Here is a 19,160-nt window from a genome sequence, read left to right as displayed (position 1 = left end):
AAAACAGAATTCTAACTACTACTAAAATAGAATTCTAACTACTACTTAAAATAGAATTCTTACTACTATTAAAAATAGAATACTAACTACTATTAAAAATATTATTCTAACTACTATTAATAAAATAGAATTCTAACTTCTACTAAAAATAGAATTCTTACTACTATTAATGAAACAGAATTCTAACTTCTACCAAAAATAGAATTCTAACTACTATTAATAAAATAGAATTCTAACTTCTACTTAAAATAGAATTCTAACTACTATTAATAAAACAGAATTCTAACTTCTACTAAAAATAGAATTCTAACTACTATTAATAAAATAGAATTCTAACGTCTTAAAATAGAATTCTTACTAATATTAATGAAACAGAATTTTAACTTCTACTAAAAATAGAATTCTTACTACTATTACAGAAACAGAATTCTAACTTCTACTAAAATAGAATTCTAACTACTTTTAATGAAACAGAATTCTAACTTCTACTAAAAATAGAATTCTTACTACTATTAATAAAACAGAATTCTAACTTCTACTAAAAATAGAATTCCAACTACTATTAATAAAATAGAATTCTAACTAATACTAAAAATAGAATTCTAACTATTATTAATAAAACAGAATTCTAACTTGTACTAAAAATATAATTCTAACTACTATTAGTAAAATAGAATTCTTACTTCTTAAAATAGAATTCTTACCACTATTAATAAAACAGAATTCTAGCTTCTACTAAAAATAAAATTCCAACTACTATTAATAAAATAGAATTCTAACATCTTAAAATAGAATTCTAACTACTATTAATAAAACAGAATTCTAACAACTACTAAAAATAGAATTCTTACTACTATTAATGAAACAGAATTCTAACTTCTACTAAAAATAGAATTCTTACTACTATTAATAAAACAGAATTCTAACTTCTACTAAAAATAGAATTCCAACTACTATTAATAAAATAGAATTCTAACGTCTTAAAATAGAATTCTTACTAATATTAATGAAACAGAATTTTAACTTCTACTAAAAATAGAATTCTAACTACTATTAATAAAACAGAATTCTAACAACTACTAAAAATAGAATTCTTACTACTATTAATGAAACAGAATTCTAACTTCTACTAAAAATAGAATTCTAAGTACTATTAATAAAACAAAATTCTAACTTCTACTAGTAAAGTACATTTCTAACTACTAGTTACTTGTAAAACAGAACTCTAACTGTGTTGAAGTGTGAGACAGAGTGAAAAAGAAGTGTTTTTGGGAAGGCAAAACCGGGAAAAATCCTCTGACGTTTTCTCACACGAAACGGAAAAGAGGAAAAATGGGAGTGAGGTAAAGACAGAGAGGCTCGGCCACTTGGGTAAGCGCTAACGGTAAAGCGCTGCAGGGAAACACAATGAGGAAGAGGCGCTTGGATTTCAAGCCCATCGTGAACACGTGACACAGAAGAGTATTAAAGATCAGGTTAGTCTGAGGGCTGAACAGTTAGACAGACAGAGGGGTCGTGCAGGGTGATGGCAGCTCGGAGCTCATAAGCGTCTGTTTTTGTGCCGTTCTTCATCTTTACTTCACTTTGCAAGGGGGATGCAGATACCTCTGAAGCACGATGTTCTGGTTTCAAGAAGGACTGTGCTGCTTACCAACTTTTCTGGTAGTTTGGTCATCAAGCACTTTTATAGTCAACTATCTAATTGCACTGTTCCGTCGAGATGTGGACGTGGTCTTCCCGTACATAAGGTGAGTGACTCGACTCTTCATCACTCGACTCCTTTGTTATTTCACCCAGGAAGCCAGGAAGTTTGGGTTTTCATACATGTCAAACTTGAATGAGCACTAAAGAGCGATGAAGTGCGGTGCAAGTGCTTAGTTTGCCGTAAAAGTGGACCGTTCTGATTTTAACTGCTGTGTAATTCAGTGCTGTGCACTGACTGTTTGTAATGTGGAGGAAGGGGAACAGTTTTTTTGTGAAAGCTTGTTTAGTTTCGTTTTAGCATGAAGAGTCGATACCTTGTATGAAGCCAGCGCTGCGCTGTGCAGGGAGGGGTCCAATCACCAGGACTTAGAAATCTCCTAAAATATCTCAAATTTCTTTTATTTGCTAAGTGAATGTGCAAATCTGTCTGAAATAGTCCGATAGAAGCTTGAAAACCCGTCCTTTAGTGCGAGGAGGACAGTCATCAAGTTAGACACGGGAAGAAGTTTTCAGAGCACTCAACCCTGCTGAAAAAACCATAGAAACTACCAAGCGTTTCTGTTGGTTCCTAGTGGTTTTTGTAATGTGTTGACATTTCTTAATGGGTTGATATTACAGTGTAAAGGATCCAACTGATTCCAGACGCATCTAAAGGTGTCCTACAGGAAACTATGGTGGCCTCTAATGATAACAATTAAGCCCTTAAATGGCAAAGCCCCAAAGTTTTATTACACACTTCTATAAACTAAGAATAGCTCAGCTAGTTTGCACTGAAGTCCATATAGTTACTGAATAATAAGACTTATTATGTAATAAGCCTGGGATTTTGAGGGGTTAAGCCAGTTCATATTAGGAATTAAAATCTTCAGGTTCTAAATGGTTTTCCTCGTCTTTTTTCAACAGAGACAAACAGGACTACATTTTTAGTAGTTTAGTTCCATGATGTGCATTAAAAGCTGTGCTGTTAGACTGCAGTAGTATTTAATAATTACACTGTTGTAAGTGTTTGAAAGTGTTTCCGAGCGGTTGTGTTGTTTTTCAGTGACACTGGGGCGAGCCCTCCAGAGAGCTGCATTTTTGGCCTGATGTCGACAATCACAGCCTTTGCAGGTGGGAGTGAGTTATGCTTTCATTCCGTACATAGTCCTTTACCCTCCTCAGTCCCGAGACGAAACACTTTAAAAACAAACAATGTTTAGTTATAAAACATTTACTGGGAAACATGATATTCAGTGCGCATTATACTGGACATTTGGACATGAAATGTCAGAGTTTTTGAAAAATGAATATTATATTATTATACATATTATTTTCACCTAGTTATATAACAAGGCAAAGCAAGCACTGAACGTTTCCTGTGTTTACTGGATATACAGCTGCATGAAAAGGTTTCTGAACTCCTGGAACTACCTGGACTTCTGCATGAATGTCCCACAAAATATTAAATAATTTTCATAATAATTTTATATCATGATAATAAACAAAGTGCTTTTTAACACACATCATGTACACTGATTTACATTACTATATTCAGAATCTACAAATGGTTGAAACGGTCAAGGTCATTGCTTGAAAAAAGTCAGAAAGCATTACATAATCCATATTACATTTTACATAGATTTATATGTGATATTAAATACATTACATTCATTTAATGTGCGACCCCAGCATTGTAGACAGGAATAACACTTCGTGGTTTCAGAAATAACATATCTGAAATACAGGAAATGTTTTGGTTTTTTGTTCGTTTTCTGTTGACCTGATGAAAATAAATATGTTCATTTTTCAAAATCTTGCAGATTTAATGTGCTTAATTCCAATGTTCAGTATAGCAGACTGTAAAACCCATTAAAATCACTAAAAAACAATATTACTCCCAAATTCATAGAACATTATCCACTGTCACTCCTAAATAAACATGAGATTCTACTTTTAACAAGACAAACAAACATCTTGAATGAATGCGTTTTGTAATGCATGAGTCTGTTATACTAAGCAAAACATAGCTTAGTGTCCAGATTACTGGATTTTAAAATTTATCTCAAGATTAGTGTATGCAGAAATAAATATCTACTGTTTCCTTTTTACCTTTCACAAGAGGGACCTTTTAGAACGATGTACCTACAAAAACACTTCTTAAATAAATACAAGATACAGTGTTTCATTTGTCCTTGGAGACAGTGAGCGTCTGTCTCACCAGCTGCTCTATTTGTTTTTGTTTATGACAAGATAAAAAAGAAAACATTCTGTTAAATAATCAACCAGTACAAAGACTAGAGTCTTTAGAAACATATTAAAGTGGCTGTTTTGACACACCTGCTTCTATAAAGCTGGAACACCTGGAGAAATGAGGAGGATAAAGCGCTCTTAGTACTGTACACATCAACCAAGACACGCACAGCTGAATGACTCACTTGCTTTTTTCCAAGTAATTTCTGATTATATCTGTTGGTTCATTCATCATGAAGTCTTGATGTGATATAAAGGACAGCTGCTGTGCTGTGCTGATGTGGAACAATAAACATTGGAAAAAAAAACAGAGATACATGTATTTTTTGGACAGCGACCATATGCAAAAAATGTTGAGAGCTGTGGTCTGACCACTGTTAAAGAAACTGGGGTTTTAATCTATACTGAAATTATCTTTTCCATTTTGTGATCCATTGAAGTGGATTAACTGACCTGTACTTTATTTTTTACAGAACACAATTAATTTTTACCTAATTTACTTTACTTATTAGACTTAAGTTACAAAGTCTTTGCATGGCCATAGTAGTGAGAAACTACTTCTGGCAACTTAAGGAAACCCCTTTCAGTCACCTGATCTCACAAGGGTGCTGGGAAATTGCATGCAACCATTTATCTTATTTATTTTCCTTATGCGATTTCTGTATTCTCATGGTTAAGTGTATGAGGGACTGTCTTAAGTAACTATGGAATTTCTGCTTTAGTGGTCTACAGTCATACTTCTCTTTCTTTAGAAAATGAAACAAATTCTCCTCTTCATGACCCAGCTGGAATCCAGACTGTCACAAAACAAGCCTGGACACAAAGTCCTAAGAGACCAAACCTCAAATGCTGGCTAAAGAATCGAAACTTAAACCACTAGGTGACTTTCTGTAAAGCGCACAGACTAAATTCTAATCCAATTTCAGTGTTTCACAACTCTAGTACTGTAAACTGATTGGTCACTTTATCTGAAAACACATACCTTGAAGATCCACCTTGCTGCGCTACAGTAAATCCAATTAAACAAGATTAAGTATGCTTTTTTGTAATGAAACGTGCAGTAGGTCAGCGTGTGAGTACTGAGGATATCCACAATAAGCTCACAAAAGCATATTGTTTATCATGATAGCAAAATTTATGATTATAGTGATAAGATATACTGCTGTGCAAACAGTGGTTCACCAATCCAATAATTATATAATAATGATCAACAGCTGTCCAGTGGTCAGAAACTGATAAATGGGATAATGGAATGACTAATAGTTGAACATCTCATAAGGTGGCCAGTAAGTAGAAATAAGTAGGTAGTTAATTAAGTGTATAGTGAGTGTACGTAAATGTGGTGTATAGTTAAAGCAACAAACTATGACCGGTACAAGCCATATGCCAACTAAAGACATATGTAACAGTGATTGTTCCTCGATTAATGCATATTAGGCACAACATGACACATGTAATCAGAAAAAAATATACCATTAAGTAATAATAATAAATAATATGTAATAATATGTAATAAGCACACTCATTGTCTACTATATCAGCTCCACTTGCATATAGTTCTACAATTACAGACTGTAGTCCATCTGTTTCTCTGCACACTTAGTTAGCTTCCTTTTACCCTGTTCTTCAGTGACGCCCACAGGACCACCACAGAGCAGGTATTATTTGGGTAGGGGATCATTCTTAGCACCGCAGTGACGCTGACGTGGTGGTGCTGTGTTATGTGGTATGAGTGAATCAGATAAGTGGAGCTGACAAAATGAGCGTAGATACAAGGAAGTTTTTCAGTCATTTTTTTTGGGCCTCATTCACCAACCATTCTTGGGATGAAACTTCTTCTTAAAACCCATTTATGCAGTTTTCACAAAGATTCTAAGATTCACCAGTGTTTTCTTATTTGAGATTTGTTCTTAGGTAAGAACAGAATCTATGCACACTCAAGAGCACAAAGGTGTGAACAATTCTGTGGTTTAGGAACACATCATGAATCTAATGTAGACTTTTTCTTAGGACCTTTCTTAAGAACAAATTTAAGAAAAATCTTAGGAAGATATTGGTGAATGAGGCCTATTGCTTTTCAACTCTGACTTTAAACCATTTCGGTAGAACGATCATATAGTAGAGATGGCACAACCCAGCTTTTTCATTTTTGGTAACATTACTGAAACCGTAATTATTGGCTGAGACCAATAGATCTAGTTTTTCTTTAAAAACTACTAAGCTTTACACTGAGCTATTTTCAATTGAAGCATTACCTTTAAGATTAAGTACACTATCATTATCAAACTACTCAAATACTTGAATACTTTTTCAGGACAGATTGATTAAAGGACTGACTCAGATTCATTCTCTTTATCCCTCCTATATCCAATCCAGCATGTTATGCTGATGTTGGCCCGATTTCTGGTATCGGATCTGTGCCATCTCTAGTATATATCGTATTTTACAATGGCTCTGAAAGTGGCTGAGATGGCAATCAGATTTTAGAAATGAAACTATCCAATTTATAAACATATTTAACATATTATGTACTTTATTTTTTCTAGGGTTTGCCACCATGTTTGCCAGATATAAATATTTGCAGAGACTGAATGAGATAACAGGTGGTGTGAGTCCTGCTCTGAACAAAGCTGCTCTCTTCTTTGCCATCACTTCTTGTGTGGGCATGTGTTTTGTAGCTACATTCCAGGTGTGTCCACTAACATTAACATCTCAGTTGCCCAGGTTGCCAAAAGCAAGTAAAGTTAACAATCATCTTAAAGCTGCATTATGTAAGTTTTGGGGGTTTGGAGACTTCTCTGGTGGAAATGTGTAATTGTAACACCAGTGCTTCAGACCCCTTCCCCGAGTGGATGAATCTGATGATTGTGAGTGCATTGAAAGAGTACTGAAAAAGAATGCAGTCAAAACTTGGTGAAGGACATGTCCTCTGAAGACGTGAGAGAATTATTTACTATTGTCTATCTTCATCAGTGTAATATTGATTTTACATTTGAGACCTAAACGCTTGAGGTTAATACGTAAAGACCTAAAAACTCCCACAAAACCCGACCTGACGCCTCTTACTTTTAAATTATTATTTCAGGCTTTGCAGTACTTGCAGCAGCACAAACACACTGTATCTTAGCATGTTTTTTTTTCTCCTGACTTAGTAATGCTACTTCTTTCAGTTTTAAGAAAAAAAATTACAAATATTACATCTGTAAACTATAAAGATTCTTTTAAATTATGCATTAGCCATTTCTGATGATTGTTAACCTACCAAGCTTTTGAAACTCTTGGGCTGCACTCTGTTACCTGCACTAGTGATAGTACTACCCATATGAAATCAAGTATCTACTCAGAAATACATAATAAATGTGCATGTTTATTCTAATGTGCTGTTTTAGGAAACGGCGATAAGAATCGTCCATGACATCGGTGCCTTCATTTTCTTCCTCTCCGGAGTGGTTTACATCATTCTTCAGACCATAATCTCACATAAGGCTCATCCATATGGTACCTCAAAGCGTGTGTGTTATATTCGCACCATCTTTGCCGTTGTGGCCTTCCTGGCAGCATTTCCAAGCATCCTTTAAATTTTGACTCCATCAGGATTTAAAAATAAACAACTGCTTTAATTGACTTTAATGATGAAAACAGTAGTATTAGCAGGAGTTTATGTTTATGTTTTACCTTCTTTAAATGTCTGCATTTTATTTTAGCATCTACCTTGTGCATTTTTCCTTAACTTTCTTCAAGCTATCATTTGTGCTTTTTTTGTGAAAGAAACCAGGTTGCACTGGAACCCAGAAGACAAGGTGCAGTATGCTTACTTACCTTACAGTGGACTGAGGAATGGAGATAATGTAGCTCTAGTCTTTTGCCAGTTTATTCTTATTAATATGAAAGACTGATGCAGAAAACATGAAAGCTCATCTGTGTGATTTAACTTTGTAAGAACTAACACAATGTTCTCCAACCCTGGTCCTGGAGAGCTACCTTCCTGCAGAGCCTAGTTCCAACCACAGTTTGCCACACCTGCTCCAGCTATTCAGCCTCTTCCCAAGTCTCTGATTGGCTGGATCAGATGTATTAGAGTTAAGTAAGGGCAGAGCAGCTTATTGGATATAGGTCGGAACTAAACTCCACAGGAAGGCAGCTCTCCAGCACTAGGGTTGGAGACCACTGAACTAACACATTTAGCATGGCCAAAATTATGTGGACACCTGACCATCACATCTATATGAGCTTATTGGACATCCATTCCAAAACCATAGGCATTAATATGGAGCTGCCTCCTCCCCCTTTGCAGCATAAAAGCTTCTTCAGTGAAGGCTTACAACAGATTTTGGATTGTATCTTTGGGAATTTGTGCCTATTCAGTCAAAAGAGCATTTGTGAGGTCAGACACTCATGTTAGACAAGAAGACCTGGATCAGAGTTCATCCCAAAGGTCTTGAATGGGGTTGAAGGTTCTGTGCAGGCCCAGACCCTGAAAAACAGCCCCAGACCATTGTCCCTCCTCCACTAAACTTATCTATTGACACTAGGCATTCTGGTAGGTAGTGCTCTTCTGACGTCCGCCAAACCCATATTTGTCCATCAGACTGCCAGATAATGAAGCATGATTCAACACTGCAGAAAACATGTTTCCACTAATCCAGAGTCCAGTGGCAGTATGCTTCACACCACTCCAGCCAATGCTTGGCATTGTTCTTAGGGTTGGATGCAGCTACTCTGCCATGGAAACCCATTTCATGAAGCTCCTGATACACAGTTCTCGTTCTGATGTTGCTTCCAGAGGCAGTTTGAGACTCTGTAGTTAGCGATGCAACAGAGAATAGGTGTTTTTTATGTGCTAGACGCTTTGGCACTAAGCGGCCCGCTCTGTGAGTTTGCGTGGTCTACTGCTTCATGGCTGTTGTTGCATGGCTGTTGATTCCATTTCACAATAGTAGCACTAACAGTTGACTAGGGCAGATGCAGAAATTTCCTAAACTGACTTGTGACAAAGGCGGCATCCTAAGACAGTGCCACATATAATTTCACTGAGCTCTTCAGTACGATGCATTCTACTGTCAGTGTTTGTCAATGGAGATTGCATGGCTGTGTGCTTGATTTTATAATCCTGTTAGCAATGGGCGTGGCTGAAACTCCTGAAATCTATTATTAGGAGGGTTGTCCACATACTTTTAGACATATAGTGTAGGATTCCTGTCCTCTATTTCCATAATTACATTAATTAAGAAATTAAATGGAAAAAAAAAAGATCTTTGATGTTTGTCTCTTTGGTCTCTAGGAATACACACCCCATCTGGCAAGTGCTGTGAGCGAGTGGATAGTCTCCTTCACTTTTGTCTTCTTCTTTTTCACATATATACAAGAGTTCAAGGTTAGTTTGTTCACATCAACTATGCCTGTACACTTTGATACACAGCTGAGAGCAATTGCTACAACAGTAACAGAAAGAATGTGAATGATTTGTTGCCTAGTTATTATTTTTCTTTAACCTTAAAATGACATTAGAAGATGAAATAGAACCTGTGACCATACTGTGATGATAGCATGTGACTGACTCTTCTTCTTTTTGTTTTGTCCTATAGCAGTTCACCCTGAAAGTGAATACTGAATTACTGGAGTTTAAATGACGGCACCATTACACTGCGACTGTGACAGTTTGTGTGTGATTATTCAAGTCAGTGTTTTGTTTTTTTTTTAACAAATTTGTATTTTTTTATAGACTGTAACCATTTTAAATGTGTCTAAGCCAAACATGTTTTGTAATCAATCTCAGTTGTATATATATTTTTTTACTTTTATATATGTATGTAATCACAAAGGCATGATTGCAGAATTTAGCATATTCCAAACAAGGACCTACGGTATTTTTAACAGTATTGCACTTTAGTCCATGTAATTTTAAAGTTGTCCAACTATTAACAGTGATCCAGCAATAAAATAGTCATATGATTACCCAGTATGCATGACTCATGTATTGTGAAATGAAAGCACATGACGTTGTCATTACTGCTTACAGTCTAGTGGTTGCCTTGTGGTTAGTCATTTACCGATACCCTGGGAGTTTACAAACCCCATTTAAGGAAAAGTTGGGACACTTTGTAAAATGCAGTAACAACAAGAATATGTTATTTGTTAATTGTCTTGAACCTTTATTTAACGAACAAAAGTACAAATTAATGACATTCAATGCTTTGGCTGACCAACTTGATTGTATTTTGTAAATGCAAATTTTGAAATTGATCCCTGCAACACACTCCAAAAAGTTGGGACAGAGGCAAAATAAGAGTAAAGAAAGTTTATAGAATATTCAAGTTACACCATTTTGAAACATTCTATATAAGCAACTGAATTGCTAACAGTTAAGGGTATTATGGCTGGGTATTAAAGGAACATCCACCAAAGGCTCAGTCCTTGCAAGCAAAGATGGGACGTGGCTCACTACTTTGTGCCAAACGTCTTGAGACAATGGTCAAACAGTTCAAAAAGAACACTTTTTAACGCAACGTTGCAAAGAATTTAGGTCTTTCACCATATACTGTACATAATGTTGTGAAAAGATTCAGGGAATGTGGAGAAATCTCAGTCCATGTAGGGCAAGGCCATAAACCACTGTTGAATGTGCATGACCTCTGAGCCCTCAGACGAAATTGTCAATTAATGCAGTCCATTGCTGCATAAAGAAATGCAACAAGGAGACAACAAGGAGAAAGCCATACATTAATTCTCTGCAGAAACACCGCTGAGTTTTCTGGGTCCGAGCTCATCTCATATGGTTCGAAAGACAGTGGAAATGTGTGCTGCAGTCAGATGAGTACACGTTTCAGCTTGTTTTTCAGAAAAAAGGACGCTGAGTTCTCCATGCCAAAGACGAAAGGGACCGTCCAGACCTTTATCAGCAAAAAATGCAGAAGGCAACATGTGGCATGGCATGGGTGACTTGCCTATGTGTGAAGATACCAATGACGCAGAGATGTATACTGGGATTTTAAAGAGATATATGCTGCCATCAAAATGATGTCTTTGCCCAGGAAGTCCATGGTTATTTCAGCAACACAATGTCAGGCCTCATTCTGCATGTACTACAACAGCGTGGCTTTGTAGACACAGAGTGTGTGTGTTTGACTGGCATTCCTGTCCTAACTTTTTTTGAGTGAGTTTACAAACTACAAGTAAGTTGGTCAGGGAAAACACTGGAAATCTTTTCTTTGTACTTCTGTCAGTTAAATAAAAGTTCAAGTGAATTAACAAATCACAGGTTCTTGTTTTTATTGCATTTTACAAAATGTCCCAACTTTTTTGGAAATGGGGTTTGTAGATTAATATCATTCTAGAATCAGAAGATTTACTAGTGCTGTAAACATTGCAAAGTGACCAACACACAGTACTGTGCAGAAGTCAATTTACTTAATTTTCAGTCAAAATGGACATTAAATACAAGTTCTTCATTTTTCAGCATCTGGGAAAAGGCAAAGAACATGTTTTTAACAGAATATTACACAGAAGCTTCAACAAGTAAATAAAATATCAAACTTTTAAGTATTTATTGTGCCCACTGAAGAGCTGGGCGATACGGCAAAAATCTAATATCATGATATTTCAAGATGTTTTCACGACACATGATATTTCACAACATTTATTTGTATTTAACATTTCACATACTGTGCCCTAACAAGGACATGCAGTTGGAAAGTGTTTTTCAAGTATGGATGACCGCTGCAATATGCTCAGAAAAGCAAAATGTGACATATTGTGACATTATCACAATAATGTTAAATAGTGCCATACCGCCCAGCCCTAGTGCTACAGCTTTCATTATTTTCAGAAGAGTTACTTTCAGTTTTTTTTTCCAAATCTGCAGAGTTCATTCTTAGAAGTTGGTCGCATTTTCAGCTTCTCACTATAGAATTAATCGCAATTCAAATTTACTCCAACAGTCCACAAAACATTACTCCACATGGTTCCAGGGCCAATTTCCTAATATTTAACTTCTTCAATTTACTATTTTTAATATTTTCTTTTCTTAGTAAGAGCTTCTTGACAGCTACACATCCTTTCAGTGTTGTGTTGTCTTCTGTGAAAGATGGACAGATACACCTCTGAAGCAAGACTGGAGCTTGATTTTCTCAAAGATGAAAGCTCTAAGTACTGTTTATCTGATGGTGACAGTTTTGGTGGTCGTCCAGCTCTTGCATGGTTGTTAGAAGTCCCATTTTTCTATATCTTTAAATCATATAGAACATAGTGTCAGTGACTCCTGAACTTTTTGTTGGGAGGACAGAGCTGTAACTGGTTGGTTTTAAGATCGAAGGATGAAAGAGTTAAAGTGGCAGTGGGTTAACACACAAAAAAAAGAGTCCAAGTTTCAGCTTCATACTGATAGATTTGATATACTTAAGTATATATTAAGCTTTTCTTTTTTCATTTTCTGTTAAATATATGTTTTGTGCTTTTGTTCTTACACTGAAAAAATAACTTCTACTTAATGGCTGTTCTGACAGGAAATAAACAAAAGGTTGGTCTCTGATGTTACCCAGCACTGTATCTGAAAACCAGCAAAAGCAGCCTATCAACATCAACAAAAAGTGATCATACTGACTTTGTATTTAACAAGAATACGTCAGATTTAAACTTCTGAATATTACCATACGTTTCTGCTGGTCACCCGGATCAATCAGCTAAACCCCAAATCATTAATCTACATTTTCTTTCACATAAGATGAAATATACAACTATAAGTAAAATATCTACATTAATGAGAAAAGCATGTGAACCATTATAGGCAGTTAGTCCAATTGTCATTCCAAAGGGTGTTAACTCCTCTAATGCTGACCATTTTGTAACTCCTTCTTCTGCAGATCTGCCTCAGCCACATCTAAGGCACATATAAGCCACTCATATGCTATTAGTGGCACTTACTAGTCCAACTGACATTTCCTTGTCCATCTACAGCACAGCATGTACTGCACTGTGTAGAGCTGAACAGGGTTAATCACAGTGTAAAGTTCATAACTTGCTGCAGCCCCAGAACTAATCAGTCGCTGAAAGATGATTCGCTGCCTGAACTGTCATCATCTTGTTCTTCCATTACCTTCTTGTCACCGTCTGGAACTGGGGCATCTGGTGAACTGAGTATGAAATAAAACAACTGAGAATAAAAGTCACATATCTGCATATGTATAGAGGCTCACGTGCATAAGAGCAACAAGCAACAGTTGGTGCTGAAACTACTCACTCTAAAAGACTGGGGTCCAAACCCTCAAGGATCATCTTGTTTTTTATTGCCATGACTGGAACACCCTACAAGATGAAGAGGAAATAACAGCAGAAGTCTGGTTAATCTGTTAGACAGTTATTGACCTCATTACTAGGACTACACAACTGTAACACTTGGGCCTGACATTTCTGAACCATGGTAAAAAATCACCTTGATGCGTATTCAATAAAGAGCACAAATGTTTTTCAGAATTTTACAATTCATGTAGAATCACTTTAGAATTAATCCAGAATTCAGTTAATGTGTGAGGTCATATGTGTGCGTATATCGGGTATGTACAATAGCTTCTAATGGGGCTCAGCCAATCAGATTTTGGAATCGTAGCTGAAGAATCTCTTTTATAAATCAGTAGTAATCAGCTATTGCTGGTATTGGACTAGGGCTGCACAGCATGAATATAAAATATAATGTCTGAAAACATAATTGGATATTTAGGATAACAGACTGTATCCGACTGGATGTGCTGCAAAAACAGACTTTTTTTTGCAGGGTCATTAAAGATGAATATGATTAACCTCACCTTTTAGCAAATGGAAAAAATACAAAATACAAAAACAACATTCACTTCTGTGAAAAATAAAAATAACCAAATACTAATAGCCAACAACTGCAAACACATATTTTAAGGAAATAGAGGAGCTGCTTGTTGAGCACAGGGAAAAAAGAGCCTTCTTAATGATTAATATGTATGGATCTACACGTCAAGGCACTCGCTTTACAATTTAAAGTCAGATAGTCCTCTAACTCTCAGTGTGTGAGTGTGTGTGTGTGTGTGTGTGTGTTTTGTGTCCATATAGGTCCAATAATTGTATATTTAATTCCTTATAAAACTTGGTGATACAGGTTTATTGTGACAGTAGCCACTACTGCTTCATGCATTTTATACACAACACTAAGAGTGAAAACATTATATTATATTAGTTATATTTCAAATATTTTTACAGGTTGTAGTTATATTGTGGCGTAGTTTAGGCCTGTGTTCTGTTTTAGCTTAGTTTTACTTTTTGTAGCTTTTATTTAGCTGATATCACAATAATGATAAAATACAATTTATCCTGAGGCCCTAAATTCATGGCAGAGAAAGAACAGTACCGTACCACTTGCACCATTTTAAGATATCTGGTATATCGTGGGTCTTTGGCTACAGTCATCACATTTTCTGCCACTGCCTCTCCTTTGTGCTCCTGAGGGTTCTCCTGCCCTTGTCTAGGATCCTGCAAAGAGGAAAACTGGCAGTCAATATATGAATACAAACAATAAACTATTTAATCATTGGAATCTTTAATAAAAGTGAATGAATTAATTTGTGCTCAATTTATAGTGAAGGGCTTGTTGGAATGTAAAAAAACACTTCAAAGCACCTTTGAGAAGCACCTTTCTACAAAAGTAGAAACTACTTTTGTTCTATGGTATCAGCAAAGTTCCCTTAATTTCTGAATTCAGTTCACGATTACCTAGTGGCTGACTGAGTAAACTGAGTAAACTGTAGAAAAGCTATGCATAACCCACAGTTAAGTCAACACTTTAACAAAGTTGACAGAAGCTGACAAAGTTGGACCAGACTGTTACAGCTTGTAAGATTTAACAATTTTATTAACAACTAATGTCTTTGAAGAAACCACGCCGCATTAACATCTTAAATGTCTCTCCAAAAAAGACAACGCGGCTATGTTCAGACTGCAGGCAAATCAGATTTGTTTCTCAAATCAGATCTTCTGAGATGACTGTCTAAATTGCTATGTGCAAGTCATCAAATCAGATTTTTTTGTGACGTGGAATTCAAACACAGATGCAGGAGAGATGGAGGTGCATCATCTTGCCATCCAAACTCTTCAAAATTCTCTTGCATATACATAATTATTTGCCAATAATATTCAGTCACTCTGGATTTGAGATGGTTGTCGTTTGTCACATTGCAAATGATGCAAAAGACACTTTGAAATCCGATTTGAGCAGCCAGAGGATCCAGACTAGGGGTGGGAATCTCTAGGCACCTCACGATTCAATTCGATTACGATTCAGAGAGCTGCGATGCGATTATAAAACGATTATCGATGCATCTCGATGCATCTTTTATTTTTTTATACAGGATTTCTATTTTCTCACTGTGTGAGGACTTGGTAGTTTTAAAGCTAAGTATTTGTAATGATCCATAATGAATTTACTTCTAATATCTTTTATTAATAAATCAAATGGAAGTGATGTGGCAAGTGAACTAGAAGGCTCTCATTCACTGCCTTTGGAGCACATGAGACGCTGCTGCCACTCATCTGTGATAAAATGCGCAGTTACGGTGAAATAAGATCCAGTGGCAGTGGATGACCCCGCAGCACGTTACAGCCGCCCTACCCGTTTTTAGTGACTTTATAACTTTGGTTTTGGTCTCGTTGTAGAGAGAGGGGTGGAGGGGATCGCAGTGTCAGTAAAATGTCTTTGAGACGGGACGTGTGCAGCATAGCGTGAAAGCCCTGTTCCACAACGACTGAGAATTCCCGAATTTTCTCGTTCCACCTTAAATGGTGCCGCATTTACCTTCGGCGCCTCAGTCAGAATTTAAGGTGGAATTGGAAAATTTGAACAAGAAGCTGGAGAATGAGAAGCGACTTCAGCCTCGTAAAACAGCCGAATGTTGAGAGACATTTTACAAGAAACTGCTCTAGTTTTGAGGAAAAGTTTTCTGGCGGAGATGGGAGGAAAGCGGCTGTAGCTGAGCTAAAGCTTAAAGCAGAGCAAAGTAAATCTGCGCTCTCGTTTATATTGTTTAGCCTATACTAGGACATTAACACATATTGAGACATACTGGACATTAAATGTTTGATTTTTGTTGAAAGGACAAAATGGCTCTTCTTATCATTTGGGTTGTGACTCCTGACCTAACCTGGCTTTTAATGCAGAGGGAGCCGGTCGGATTTCTCGCTCATCCATGTGTGTTTTTGTTGTGTGCTGCCACAGACTGTCCGGGTGCTGCACTTACCTACTTCCAAGCTCCACCTTTTGCGCTCCGTCAACATTACATTATAAATTAAATATTTAGAAATTGATTCAGAATCGTTCACGTCCGCATCGCGATGCGTCTAAGAATCGATTAAATCACATTTCAAACCACCTGCATATGGTGGTTCTTCTTCTGAAACACTGACCCCTCTGTCATTCAAAAAGATTCATATTTCCATTTCCTTAAATATAGGGGTTTGGTGGGGCTTTGCTTGAAAGTCTACCTCAGAAGAAGGAGAAGGACCAGTTGGAGCGGCAGTACCATTGGATCCCACTGCTGGCCCGTTAGTCTGAGTGGAAGGCCTCTGACTCACTCCATCCACCGTCACATCCTCCAGGCCTGGGATTGAGGACAGCTTCAAAGTGATAAACAAACAAATAAAACATCAAGTGGTAATCAAAGGCAGACAGTTTACAAACAAGTAATTCATGCCTGAGTGTATGTATGTTAGCAAACATTGCTAACTGCCCCTATACTTTAATCCACAACAGGAACTGTATGTGTTTCTTGTCACTGTGTCGGATACCATAAAAGCATTTCACAAAGCAGGATTTCCGAGTTGAGGATTGTCCAATCGGAATGTCTCTCAGCTCTCTTCCTACTGAGAAATCCTGCTTGTAAAGTCACCTCCCTAAGACTACAAAAAGATTTTAACGATGTAAATGCTGATTTACCTTTGCTTCCAATATGCTGAGAGTTGTCTCAATCTGCTGGATCCGTAATGATACTGTTGCAAGTTTCTACAATAAAAGATACAACACACTCACAGCAGCTATTATGATGACCTTGCTTTCTATTAGTCTCTCATATTTCAATAATCTTAGTTTCTATTTTAAAGAGCAGTGTACTTGTTCTTCACTCCTGGTCTAGATGTGCCACAGTACTGCACAAATGAATTTTCCCTCTTGTTAGCCCACCTGCTTCAACTCCCTGGCAAATGTTTTTCAGCAGTCTTTTCAGGCACATAGTGAGTTAAAGGAGAATTCCACCATTTTTTTTTTCATTTCAGAACAATTCAATCCTTGAGATGTAAACAGAGTCATTCAGAGTGGTTTGATGTGAAGTGCTTCACTGTAGAGAAACTTACAGACTCTGATCTCTTTACAGCAGTGGTTACAGGAACCAGGGGTCGCAACCTCTTCAACACAAATATAGCCATTTTATTTAATATTCAAAACCACCAGTGAACCTACACGTCTTCTGAGTTTTTATATGTGATTTTGATGATGGAAGTAGTCATAAATCTGGAAAAAAAAGTTTTTCGCCCGTTATGAATGTATTACTATACATTTTAAGCCAAAACTTGATCATAAAATTATCACAAAACAATGTGTCAGACAGCAAGCATCTTGAAAGGAAGCTTTCAGAAGCATTTAACTACTCCTATCGCCACCACTGTGAACAATTCTGGCTCTGTAAGTTTCTCTAGAACAAAACATTTCACACTAAAGCACTCTGAACGACTGTCTACAACTGAACTGTTTAATTATGTAAAATGTAAAAGTCGGTGGAGCTTCCCTTTAAGAATACTACATATGATACAGGTTATATCTGTGACAGTATTCTTAATTACAAATGTTTTCCTAAAATAACAATGAATAAATACATATGTTAATTAAACAAACCAATATATTGTGGTTAAGCTTTGTGCAGAATGTAAAGCCCATTAGAAAGTAACAGTAACGTCAACGTCACCTCCTCACAAACAGTGGAAAACCGGTTGAGGAACCGAACCGTGTGGACAATGAACTGGTTTAGGAAAGCGACGACTCTTCTTTGCTGGATGGCAGGAACCTAATAGAGAACATGAACATTTCAGCACTGAGCTAGAACTCATATCCCCGTCTCCTCTTCTGTACATCACATTCACAGTGTAAACGAGCTCTCAGGACCGACCGCAGCAGCAGCAGCCGGTCTAAATGAATAAATAAACTCGCCTTCGTCAGATCCACCCCCGAGCCCACAATCGGTAACCCGTCCTCATCCATGTTAATCACAATTCAGATGTTTTTGACGAGTAATAAAACGTTTATGTGTGACGTTTAAACCCTATTCCGCGAGCATCAACACAACCTCTCTTCACGTGACTTCAGTATGACCTGTGACACTTCCGTCTGCACAAAACCGAACGCCATAGTAAAAGTCCTCCACTGACTCGCTTGTTGAAGTATTGACGTTAACGGGGAATTACACCGAATTTTTACAATTTCTAAAATTGAGAGACACTATTTTTTCTTTTTTTATCATTTTGAGATACGAGTTTGTCGTAAAACAGTATTCAAATACATACGTGGCGGAATGGTATGTGCAGGCTGTTGTAAAGCAAATTAGTGCCCAGTTTTTTCAGATTTACCACAATTTCACCGTTAAGAACCTTACATATTAAAGCTTAGTAGACGTGTAGATTCACTAGTCTTTTTGTATTGCAAAAAGAAAAAAAAAAAATGCTATATTTGCATTACAGACATCACAACCCCTGGAATCTGTTGACACCATTGCGAAGCGGCCAAGTCGGTAAGCTTCTCTAAAACGCACCGTGTCACTTCAAACCACTTTGAATGACTTGCATCTCATCAGCTGAACAAAGCTGACCATGTGAAAAATTACCCTCTAAAGAAGACACAGATTAAGAATGTATGTTATAACGGTGTCTGCGGCACCCCCTACTTGTCAAAAGAGAGACAGCAGTTTCATTTTTATATTTATTCTGAAATCAATCCAGTCCATCTGTCAACCATCTGCCAGGCTTCTGAGGCCCCTGAGTTTGAGCTGGGGAATCTTACTAATCAAATATGGAGCCTTCTTTGCATACCAGTCAGGTGAAGCAGTAGAACCTGCTGAACCTGGTTATTACAACGTGGAGAGCAAGCCACCAGAAGAGCTGAGTAGTTTCAGCTAGGGCCCAGTGGCTCCTCCAGATCAGTCCCTTTACTCCACCTATGTTGCCAGAGTGCA

General features: G+C 37.0%; 2 protein-coding genes across 2 annotated transcripts; one reads left to right on the top strand and one right to left on the bottom strand.

Annotated features, from left to right (window-relative positions):
• The first annotated feature begins 1,333 nt into the window (after positions 1-1,333).
• On the top strand, positions 1,334-10,072 carry dram1 (DNA-damage regulated autophagy modulator 1). The gene is made up of 7 exons (XM_036576683.1): positions 1,334-1,748; positions 2,747-2,814; positions 6,480-6,622; positions 7,323-7,500; positions 7,675-7,733; positions 9,215-9,307; positions 9,519-10,072. Exons 1-7 carry the CDS (start codon positions 1,618-1,620, stop codon positions 9,561-9,563), a joined length of 717 nt encoding a protein of 238 aa, XP_036432576.1. The 5' UTR covers positions 1,334-1,617; the 3' UTR covers positions 9,564-10,072.
• A 1,679-nt stretch (positions 10,073-11,751) lies between these two features.
• On the bottom strand, positions 11,752-18,312 carry washc3 (WASH complex subunit 3). Its single transcript, XM_036576684.1, has 7 exons — positions 18,143-18,312; positions 17,901-17,999; positions 16,880-16,945; positions 16,429-16,560; positions 14,308-14,424; positions 13,169-13,233; positions 11,752-13,061 (listed from the first exon to the last, which is right to left on the bottom strand). Exons 1-7 carry the CDS (start codon positions 18,191-18,193, stop codon positions 12,968-12,970), a joined length of 624 nt encoding a protein of 207 aa, XP_036432577.1. The 5' UTR covers positions 18,194-18,312; the 3' UTR covers positions 11,752-12,967.
• Between the last annotated feature and the right edge of the window lie 848 nt (positions 18,313-19,160).

This window comes from Colossoma macropomum, unplaced genomic scaffold (genome assembly GCF_904425465.1).
Source record: "Colossoma macropomum unplaced genomic scaffold, Colossoma_macropomum, whole genome shotgun sequence".
NCBI classification, from domain to species: Eukaryota; Metazoa; Chordata; class Actinopteri; order Characiformes; family Serrasalmidae; genus Colossoma; species Colossoma macropomum.
This window is presented reverse-complemented; position numbering and strand designations above follow the sequence as displayed.